Source organism: Sinohyriopsis cumingii, chromosome 4, assembly GCF_028554795.1.
Source record: "Sinohyriopsis cumingii isolate HCF-2022 chromosome 4, ASM2855479v2, whole genome shotgun sequence".
NCBI lineage: Eukaryota > Metazoa > Mollusca > Bivalvia > Unionida > Unionidae > Sinohyriopsis > Sinohyriopsis cumingii.
The window spans coordinates 77,526,417-77,538,679 of NC_142964.1; the positions used below are offsets into that span (position 1 = coordinate 77,526,417).

The 12,263-nt window shown below is 36.8% G+C and overlaps 1 protein-coding gene across 1 annotated transcript; it reads left to right on the top strand.

Annotated features, from left to right (window-relative positions):
* Positions 1 to 9,321: 9,321 nt before the first annotated feature.
* Positions 9,322 to 11,801, top strand: LOC149801496 (beta-1,3-galactosyltransferase 5-like). Its single transcript, XM_089954320.1, has one exon. It carries the CDS (start codon positions 9,369 to 9,371, stop codon positions 10,614 to 10,616), a length of 1,248 nt encoding a protein of 415 aa, XP_089810446.1. The 5' UTR covers positions 9,322 to 9,368; the 3' UTR covers positions 10,617 to 11,801.
* The last annotated feature ends 462 nt before the right edge of the window (positions 11,802 to 12,263 follow it).

Consider the following 12,263-nt stretch of genomic DNA (forward strand, 5'->3'; position numbering starts at 1 on the left):
GTAAGGTTTCATATGTACATACTGGCTGTATTAAGTGTCACGGAGCAGCAAAGGTTGACCTTTCCATACAGGCTCCATTAGGTTCCACATAGCAGCAATGTTTCACGTTTCAAAACAAACTGCATTAAGTGTTGCGTATCAGCACATTTTGACTGGTCAGAACAAAAATTTCAGAGACAGATAGTCTAAAATAAATTACACAATATATATCTGTGAAGCTATTTGCGTAAGGGACTGTAATCATTATGTGGTGTTTGGTTCACTATACTGCCTACCTCTATCCTGTATCAGTGTATGGCCCGCCAGCAATGCCATGGTCCTAGTGATAAAAACACTTGAAACCATATATAGGTCAGAACGACAGAGATTTAACAGGCGGATAGATCAGAAAGCAGTACAAACATTCAAAGTTTAGAAATGCCAAAGTACTTTTCCTTCCTTTCTGATAATGAAAAATCACACCTGCCTTTATCTTTACTGCTAAATCTCAAGAATTATTATATATATATATATATATATATATATATATATATATATATATATATATATATATATATATATATATATATATATATATATATAATTGAAAGAGAGAGATGTATTTCAGCTTTAAACAGTGGCATAGCAATGTCTTCTTCACATACAAATCGAGCAAATAATAATGGTAACGGGTCATTTTGTCCAATTCACAGCATTAAAGGTAAATTTGACAGTTGATCTTGGGTCAATTGAAAAATAACAGATTTCTATTAAAATATGTACATGGTACCAGTCACAAAATAAAATATGAAACAATTTTCATAAATATGTTGAGTGCTTTTCTATGTATATTTGTTCAGCAAGCATGCAGTATTATTTTCGAAATGTTGAACAAAAGTTTATGACTTGGTGAATATGTTAAATGTTCGAATATTTCTCTTTCTTTCTTATAGTTTTCTTTCTTTATATCTTTTCATTTCTCCTTCTTCCTACTTCCGTTTAGTCGTTATTTTTATATTCTCGACATTCTCCTTTATTTCTTCCTGTCTTTCAGCTTTCTTTCTAGATTACTTATTTTTAGATTTACAAGTAATGCTGAGACTAATAGCACACCGCTTTGAAAGATTTTGGCACAACCTATATATTTATTCTTCGAAATCTTAATCGATGTGTTTATATAAATAATTTATCATACAAGCGTAAACTGTATACATCTCTCTCTCTCTCTCTCTCTCTCTCTCTCTCTCTCTTTTGGGGCCCCTAGTGGTCTAAAGCGCTCTCCGTTACGGATCACTGCCATCTCACCTCTGTCTGCGTGGGTTCGAGTCTCGGATTCGGCTGATGTGGGTATATGGGAAAGCTTGCTTGTAGCGTCTCGTGGGTCGGTGGTTCTTTCCGGGGTTTTCCCGGGTTCTTCCTCCACCATTAATACTGGCCGCCATGTATAGCCTATCGTGTGCTGAAAAATGGCGTTAAACCACACAACAACAACAACAACTCTCTCTCTCTCTATCTCTCTCTCTCTCTCTCTACCTCTCTGTCTCTCTATCTCTCTGTCGCTCTGTCTCTCTGTCATAATATTTGAATGCCTGAAAATTATTAACAAGCACATACTTTCTATCCTCAGATACGTAGATCTCTGATTACAATACTAAAGGAGAAATATGTTTTTGTGACCAGACTTGTATTATCTATTGACATGGTAATAATTACAGAACTTAAAGCAGCGTGCTTTGTTTTATTTGATTGAACTACCTTTGGGATAAGACTAGACAAGTATGTGCATATATGGCTCCAAGAAAACGGCAATTCTCAGCCAAGCTTATAAATCACAATCATGCCCCCTCACCCCAACACAACACATTTACATGTATAGGATATATATCTGACACTTTCCAAAAGCATTTGCAACATAATGTCATATTTGTTTCAAATTTATGATGCGCATACACATTCAATGCTCAGTGACATTACAACAATTTCAAAGGAAAAGATTGTATTGTTAAATCCAGCAAACTTTCTAAACTAATTAGAGTGTTCCGACCCGATGAATATGATACCGTTTTTCCTGTTGTTAAAACCCATAAATAGCAAGGCATGTGCCTTTATCTTAAGTTTTTAAAATCAGAGTATATCTGATTTTGGATAGGGAAATCGGTCAATTCTTTGAGCAATTAACATTTCATGTTCACTTTAATAAAACTAACATTTCAGATACACTGCCTTGGGGAGATGAATTTTTTAGTACGAAGCAAAATTGGTAAACCAGTCAGAGGAAGCAAAGTAACAGGAAATTATTTGCAAGTTCATTTAACAGGACTACTAAACCATGAACAAGAAATGAAAATTGTTACGTATATCTATATTTTCTATAACTTCTGGTATATTATTTTATTTAGTTTTCATAATTTTTATTCATGGTCGTAAACTTCATAGAATATTTTTTTAAATATAAATTTTATGTGTAATTTGGCTCGGTTCAAAACGCAAAGTACGTAGGATCTATAAACATATGTTTACGTACTTGTTGACAACCAGTAATACATATGATAATAATAAGACTTAAAATGGCGCCTCAGGCGTATTTTCTCAGTGATTGATGGGATATCTATGTTTCCAAATTAATTCTGTGGAGTCCCATTGTTGCCTGAGGTCATGTAAATATACGTAGTTTGTAGTAAACCAATAGTGTATGTTGTCACATGGGGCATACTGCCAACTACAGTAGCAATATACGGTGTAAAATAGGAGAAAAATAAGCATTTAGTTTCATTCCGATTTCTGGTGTCATTCACACTTTTAGTGTTCCTGTTGTAAGTCTGCAGAAGTATTTTATGTTGTACTTCGATATCTATCGAGAGGAAAAACATATTGCTTGGACTGTTCAGTGGTGACAAAAAGTGCTTATTATTCTGGAACTGTTATAAATTATTTTTAAAGAATTCTGGACAACGCCATCTTGACGTCACGGTTCCTGGTGGACCAGTCCATCTCCGGTATTGACAATTATAAGGGATTATTCATTCATTTAGGACTTTCAAAGACCTTTGTAAGGACACGTTTTTGTTCTGTTCATTATACTATAACTGTTGATATGATCTAAGAAAGACAACTGTTACTCTCTATTCTGTAGTGGTCTTGAAGGAGTTACCTTCGTGTGTGTTGATTAAACACGTGACTTGTGTTTTCGTCTACGAGCTATTCTTTTGAAGATATCACCACTAATGATGATACAAGCATGCTATCAACATGGTGGCAGCGGTGAACGCATATCCTGATAACGTCTGCAACGTTGATTTTCGCTGGATAAACGCACAGAGTTGAAGAAACTCCGAAAATTTGACCAAGCCAGGTCGCGAAAATAGATCACATTTAATTGAACATTCGTCCCGATTTGATTCGTTCGACATGGCGGACTCGTTAAAGCCACCTGGGACTTTAGATATTACTGAAGGAAACATAAGTGAAAACTTCAAGAGATGGAAGCGACAGATAGAAATATACTTGACCGCTAGTGGTTCCCAAAACAAAGACAAGACAGTTCGAACCAGCATCATTTTACACTGTGCAGGACCGAAGGTAATTGACATTTATGACCAGTTTGTATGGGCAAATCAAGATGACAAAAACGATCCAGACAAAGTTCTGCAACAGATTGAAGCCTACTGTAATCCACGGAGGAATGAAGTTCTTGAAACCCACAGGTTCTGGTGTGTGAAATATGATGACTTTACATCGTTCGAACATTTCCTTACCGAAGTTAGGAGAAGAGCAGAGTCGTGCAATTTCAAAGAAAAAGACAGAATGATAAGAGATAAAATTGTACTCAGCACAAGTGGTAAGCTCCAAGAATTGTTGTTGAGAGAAGAAAAACTTGAACTTGACAAGTGTCTTCAAACTTGCCGAGCATTTGAACAGTCAAATAGACATGTGCAAGAAATCAGACAAGACAAAGTACATGATTCGGTGAACAAAGTTGATAACGCGAAACCACGATCACAAGCAGGTGTATATGGTACTGGATTGGTAAGACCGAAACTTAAGTGCGGTTTCTGTGGACTGTTTCATGAACGAAGCAAAGAAAAATGTCCAGCCTGGGGAAAGAGATGTAACAACTGTGGTGTAAAGAACCATTTCAAATCATGCTGCAAGAAAGTGCAAACAGTTGACCAAAATGACAAGCCCGAAGAAGCTACAGAAGAAGAATTCTGGCTTAACTACATTGACAGTTCGATCAATTCAAAGGCAAAAGCCAAAATGATTGTAAATGGCTGTGATGTAACATTTCACATTGACACTGGGGCCCAGGTAAATACAATCCAACAGAGATTTGTCCGAAAATCTCAGAGAATACAGAAAGTGTCACATCTCAGAATGTGGAACAAGTCAACAGCGAAATCCTTAGGGGAGGCAACTCTGACAGTGACAAACCCAGTGAACAATGAAACTTATAACGTAACTTTTGTAATTGTGCCAAATGAGCTAGATTGCTTGCTAGGTTTGAAAGCGGTTCAAGAACTGAAACTGGTCACAATTAACACCGATAATTTTATCGGAAGCGTCAAACGCCACCTCGGAGATCTTGGTGAAGTGAACCTCAGACTCACAGATGATGCAAAACCCAGGGCATTGCCAGCTCGCAACATACCGCTGGCAGTGAGAACTGAGGTGAAAGAACAAATTGACCTACTGACAGAACGCGGCATTTTAATACCAGTTACAGAACCAACTGAATGGGTTAGCCAGATGGCAATTACAAAGAAGAGCAATGGATCGTGGAGGATATGTTTAGATCCTCAACCGCTGAACAAAGTGTTAGTGAGAGAACGATATAGACTTCCAACTTTTGATGACGTAGTTCCAGGATTACATAATGCCAAAGTATTCACGAAACTCGATGTGCAAGAAGCATATTGGCATATTAGACTTGATGAAAAATCCAGTCTACTTACTACTATGATAACACCGTTTGGAAGATACAGATGGGCTCGACTACCGTTCGGACTGAATGTATCCAGTGAAATATTTCAGCGGAAACTGAATGAAGCTCTTAGCGACCTTGAAGGCATATTTACAATTGCGGATGATATTATCATCGTTGGTTGTGGTGATAATGAAATAGCAGCTCAGAAAGACAATGATGAAAAGCTGGCAAAGCTTTACAAACGCTGTGAAGAGAGGCACATTGTTTTGAATGAAGGAAAGAAGGATATGGGCCCTGAAATCACTTTCCATGGACACAGAATCACGCCACGAGGTATCAAGCCAGATAACGATAAAATCAAAGCTGTTCTTGAAATGAATGCTCCGACGGACGTTACTGAAATCAAACGATTTTGTGGATTGGTACAGTATATGGCTAAATTTGTGCCAAATCTGTCTGAGACTCTTGAACCATTGAGAAACCTGACTAGAAAGAACACACCGTGGAAATGGACAAAACAATGCACGGAAGCTTTTGAAAGAGTGAAACAACTGTTGAAGCAAACAGATGTGTTAGCAATCTACGATCCAAATAAGGACTTGGTACTACAAGTTGATAGTAGTAAAGATGGCCTAGGAGCTGCTCTGCTGCAAGATGGACACCCACTTGAGTTTGCATCAAGATCTTTGAAACCAGCTGAAAGGAACTGGGCACAAATAGAAAAAGAAGCGCTTGCAGTATTGTATGGGCTAGAGAGGTTCGATCAGTACACATATGGTCGCCCAGTGATTGTTGAAAACGACCATAAACCTCTGGAAACCATCCTGAAGAAACCACTCAGTCAAGCACCAAAGCGGCTACAAGACATTCTAATGAAGATGTTTAGATACAATGTTACGTTTCGGTACGTCAAAGGATCTGAATTAATCATTGCGGACACACTAAGTCGTGCTTATAGTTTGTCAGATGACACTGAACTGACTAGGCTGAAAGTATGTGAGGTCGAAATGTTTGATAAAATTCCGGATGCGCTAATTACAGAAATCAGGAGAGAAACTGCCAAAGACACAACTTGTCAGTTGTTGATTGACCGTATTATAGAAGGATGGCCCAAAAACAAAAATGACCTAAAGCCTGAAGTGAGACCTTATTTCTCTATCAGAGACACACTGAGCTTTTATGACGGTATAATACTGAAAGGGGAAGCTGTTTTAATTCCAAAAGCTTGGAGAGGACAAATTAAAGAACGTTTACATAGTGCCCACCTTGGCTTTGACAGTATGGTTAGGAGAGCACGAGGAACCGTTTTCTGGCTGGGAATGAATCAAGAAATAAGACAATTAGCAGACAATTGTGAACACTGCATAGAGAGAAAGCCAAAACTCCAGAAAGAGCCCCTGCGGCAACATGATGACGCCAACTACCCATGGGAGAAAATTGGGTTAGACTTGTTTGAAATACAGGGTAGAAACTATTTGCTGGCGATTGATTATTACTCAAATTTTATAGACGTTGATTTACTCACCACAACATCATCAAGTCAAGTCATTATCAAACTCAAGAAGCAGTTTGCGCAATTTGGAATACCTAGAATAATCATCAGCGATGGTGGACCACAATTTACGTCTGACGAATTCAGTCAGTTCACGAAACAGTGGGGCATTCAACATCACGTGACTTCTCCTCATCACCCAAAGTCAAATGGCAAAGCCGAAGCCGGTGTGAAGATTATAAAAGGCATGATGGTTAAATGCCTGAACTCTAGGACTGATCAGTACGAAGCACTGCTAGAACTAAGGAATACTCCAAGACAGGACACTGGTCTAAGTCCGGCCCAAATGATGTTTGGGAGAGAAACAAGATCAATGCTACCTTTGGTTCAAAAGAAGTCGCCCAGAAACAAGAAGCGAGATGCTAGGAAGGACTGTATCAAGAAAAGTTATGACCGCAGTGCTAGAATTAAACAAAAACTTGAAAACAGTCAGCCTGTATATTTCCGACACAAACCAGATAAACCCTGGAGAAAAGGTGTTATTACAGAATCAAACGACCGAAACTGTATTGTAACTTCAACGGATGGTGTTCAATACAAGAGAATTAGTGAACACATAAGACCGACATCAATCTCAATACAAATCCGCGATAAATCACCGGAAAGAACAACTGTACAGGAGCAAACGGCTGACACGCATGTAAAGGAACCTGATCAGAGGCGTCCCGTACCAGAGTCGACATGCCTGGAATCAGCGACTACACCAGTTATAAGACCCAGGCGCGAAGTGAAGACGCCAACCTATCTCAAAGACTATGTGAGGTTTTGAGTCAGTTTTATGCAGTTGTGAGGGACATAATAATCCCCTGTAGTGATCTAGAAATGTTTTCAAGTGTTACAGTTATTGTTAGCTAAATTAGTTGAATTTATTTGCATTGCATTTTGATGACTGCATAGTATAAAATCCTGTCTTCTTTAAATCATTTTCAGTTAAAGTCTAGTCAATAATTTTTATCTAAGTCAAAAAATCCAAAGCCAGTACTTTTTGTAACTGTAAATTTTATAACCTGTTAACTTGTTCATAAATTGATGTTTTGCTTAGATCTCAATTAGTTTCGTTAGAGAAAAAGGGATGTTGATATGATCTAAGAAAGACAACTGTTACTCTCTATTCTGTAGTGGTCTTGAAGGAGTTACCTTCGTGTGTGTTGATTAAACACGTGACTTGTGTTTTCGTCTACGAGCTATTCTTTTGAAGATATCACCACTAATGATGATACAAGCATGCTATCAACAATAACTTCTTCTCACATTTTTTATTTAGCAGTTAAATAATTAAATTGTGTGTTAAGTTTTACAAAACATGTTGGTTTTTGCTTCTTTTCTGTTACTCCAGTTTGTGACCATAGTGACCATAAAGTCGTAACAATATACATATATATATATATATATATATATATATATATATATATATATATATATATATAAGGCATGAACGTTATAGTTTAAAATTGTATGGGATACATTTGACTCAACCACTGTATCCAGCACATTTACCATTTATTGCACAGCTTTTACTTTGACCTAGAATATTAAAGATAGACGTATACCATTTATATATTTCTTATTATTGCTTAGGAGTGATACATTAATCTTCGATGTCAACTTGAAGGAAGAAAGTAAGCTAGTGTGATAAAACTTTTATTTTTCTCCCCTAAATATGTCCCAAAAATGATATAGGCATCACCATTAGCAAAACTGTTCCATTGGTGGCGTCTGCCATTCAAACCGGTGTGTTCATTTTTATGGCTGCTCTTGTCGTGTTACTTTGCGTTTCAGAATGGTTGAGGGTTTGCCGTACTATATGTTTGTGTGTCTGTGCTAAAATATGAATACTATTCATTAAAATATAAACGCCGATAGAAAATTAAGAAAATATGGTATAACCACATTATGTTTCCATATCTAGTAAGATGTGCGCAAAATATGCTACTTTGTCCTGATGCCAATAGTTCTGTTAGAGGAACAAAACGCGGTTGCCTCCCCTTCACCAAGATTTCATAACGCCGACATGAATTTGGGGAAAATGGAAGGTAGTGTAAGAGAATAATAGATAAAACTTACTCGCATACATAGAAATAAAAAGAAAATAATATCAGATGTGGTTAAATGTACCAACAGATAAATAACAGCTTTTTCTTAAGGGCGATAGGGACATTACATAACTAAATTGTCACAGATGAAAATGCTCGAATGGGTGTAAACCCAATGGATTGGTATCATCCAGAGAGGAGGCTATGGATCACGTGACTCAATTGGCTCGTGCCTGCATACAACCTCACCTAATGTAAATTAGGAAGGAATTTGTGATCTGGAGAAAAAAAAACTGTTCTACTCTCGTCACCAAGAGGGAACAACTTAAACCATGGAATCGGAGGGGACTTTAACCAAGAATGTACGCTGGCATAGGTAATTAATCAGTTGCAGAACCTAATATTTCATTTCATCCTGTCAGTCCCATGGAGCTTAGTAACCCTTGGAAACAAAAGGAACTCTGGCATTCTGATTACCTTAGGGAAAGTTGTTAGTCGGTCTTCCGGTATGTTTCAAACTGTAAATTTTATACTTTAAATAACACTTAATTCAGGATATGCATGTATGAAGTACAATGTGTGTGTGTGTGTGTGTGTGTGTGTGTGTGTGGCTATGACTTTGCACTGCCAGTTATTCAGATGTTACATATATTCTGTTCTTTATCAGCTTGTACAATCTTTTTAGCAGCGAAAAACTATTTTTATATCGTGTCAAACTATTAAAGTTGTCTTTATCATCTGTCCACTTCCTCGTGTTATACTCTCGATAAATATCGTGTGATTTGTTCGCCACGCGTTATTTCGGTAGGGCATTGGGATATATATTTGGAGTTTCCAATCTCTCGCGTGTATAAGTTATCTTTAACATTGATTTTGTGCTATGCTACACGGGATGGCAAGATTTTGTAAGCTATATTCCTTAATCCGAAAAACTGCATGTGTCTTGGTAGTAACACTTATAATCATGGCTGGTCATTGGTTGATATCCAAGAAACAATGTGGATTTAGAAATAATGGATATTGCGCAGGGCTTTTAACGGTAGCTCAAGGAACGCAGACCGGTTTAATATATCCGGGAAAGAATTCGTGGATTCCGCAGTCTATGTATCGTAACCCGTCTGGACCAATTCATCTCAAACTGAGGGATGGCACTTGCGTCCCGTATACTAATTATACGTTCTTGCCTCTTACTTTAACTTCAGCTTATGTTTTGAATAACCCCGATATTTGTAAATCTAACCGACAATTGTCATTCCTCGTCGTGATAAACAGCGCTGTCCAGAATTTTGATAGACGGAAAGCACTTCGAGAAACTTGGGCCAATTCAAAATTACTGAAATATCCAACACTAAAGGTGGTATTCCTGTTGGGAAAATCCTCAAATTCTTCCATCCAGAAAATTGTGGAGATGGAACAATCTGTACACCGGGATATAGTGCAAGGCGAGTTCATAGACGAGTATCACAACCTAACTCACAAGGCAGTTATGGGACTGAGGTGGGTCAGCGAGTTTTGTCAACACGCCCAACTCGTCCTTAAAGTAGACGATGACGTTTTCCTCAATATTTTTCGAGTTATAGAAGAGATTATGCCCGTACATTCTAATAGCGGATCTCAAATATTGTGCAACCTTCATTATGTTGATGAAATAGTCCGTCATGGAAAAATCTGGGCCCTTGATTATGATTATTTCCCCGACTGTGACAATTATCCTTTCTCATTTTGTAACGGAGGTTTTGTGCTAATGCACCAGAACGTCGTTCCCCAATTGTTAAAATTAGCCCACACGACACCATTCATCTGGATGGATGATATTTACTTGTACGGAATTTTGGCCAACGTTGCTGAGCACATTACACTGAAACACGCTGAAAATTTGTTCCGACTTGAAGAAGATGCCGACCGTTGTTTCAAGGAGTCTGCTTATTGTAACATGTTACTGGTGTTTACTAAAAATACTACCCTTATGAAAATGTACTGGTCGAATGCTCTGTTGCAATCAAGGGAACTTGTAGTCAAGTATGCAAATGAACAATTCTTTCCTGTTGGTGAAGGAATTTATTTGAAACCACGCAAGATCATATTTCTACAATTAACATTTTTAAATTTCTTTTTCATGCGACGTTAGTGACAACGCTATATGAAAGACGAATTCGATTAAAGAATATTTTTTTTTTCATTTTTTGCAGCAGTCTGTACATAAAATTAAAAATTATTTCATATACAGGACCTACTGCTTCATGAAAAGAAGGAAAACAAAAGTTCAGCATAGTGTTTTCAACAATATGTGTTCGATTTTGTTTTATTTTGTTCTTTCGCGTAAAGGACTATACGCAACTCAAACAACATGTACGGTAAGTGAAAAAATGCTATACATTGAAGTATACTCAATTTAATTGACGTCTAAGGTATTGCGGATCATTAAATAAAATCCCATTTTATTGTATAGGGTCATATTTAATTTAGATCCATATTTAGTTGAAGAGAAGACACAGCGTTATTCATTATACTTGTATTGGCATATCCCAACGTTTCAATGCATCATTATGTCCTTCTTTACTTCCATCTGTCCGTGACAAAGCTCTTCAACGCTTCTCCACTTAGACGATCTAGATTTGTATTAAAACTATGTTGACTAAATGAATGGTAGACGTGCGTGCGAAATAGTTTCTCCAACTTCCTTTTGGGATATGTTTTGAAAACAAATATATACAAGATAGAGGAAATATAAAATCTAAACTTGAGAAGTCTTTTATTAATAGTCTCACTACAGTGGATGATTTAATTAAAATGTTATGGACTTAATAACAGTTTGTTGTTTGTTTTCTTGTTCATTTTTCCATACGTTTTTGGAAGATTTATCCAACAAAGAGGTATTTGGAAACTCAAGTGTCAGATAGAAGCTTGCCATCACAGCTTTCAGGATTAATTCTAATCTTGTAAATTTTATGAGTGGTTGAAGCTTATGAGCAATAATATTCATTAATTATTAATTGTTATAGAGCCAATGTCTGGAAGAATGGACTGCAAAATAGTTCGTTTGAAAGTCGTCTTTCATACAGATGTTATTTGTTACTTCTTCTCCACTACTTGTACTCAAAGTTTCGGTGCTAAATAAGGAGGTTGTGTAGAAACGCAGTAAAGTTTGTATTCTTTTTAGAAGATGTAATTAATCGGAAAATGCACTGGTTCTCTTCCCACGCTGCTTAGAGTATAGCATGAGACACATTGTGTCTTATAAGAAGTGGCTTTGCATCTCTCTTTACATGTTTTGGGATGTTAATGAAAATCGTCATAAAGTGGTAGTTGTGAATGGTTTGTTTTTGTTGTTTTTTTATTTCTGAACGGAAGAAAAACTGGTTACCTCTCACAATATATTATTTAGAGATTTTTAAAACATAATTTATTTATTGACCTGGTTTAATTCTTTGGAAATTGTTTTTAAAGTGTTGGAATCTGTGGCTCCTGAAAAGCCAAGACTACAAAGAGAGATTGGCGAACACGATATTTTATAAAGTATTTAATTTTGTAATCAAACCTTTAGCAAATAAGTTTATATCTCTACAATTATAATAGTAAGATAATTTTTACACATGTCCTTGGTTTGGGATATGAATGCTTGGGACTGCGTTTTGTCTTCTATTTGTATTTACTTTATTCAAAGAGTTTAAATCATGAAATTTACCCCGTAATTACTTTCACGCATATAAAATAGCACGTCATAATCTGTAACGTTTCCCTCTTAGCAAGGGGGATGGTTAATTGGATTTGGCTG

Excerpts from the sequence above, each read along its gene's own strand:
- LOC149801496 (XM_089954320.1), top strand. The coding sequence starts at position 9,369 with ATGCTACACGGGATGGCAAGATTTTGTAAGCTATATTCCTTAATCCGA.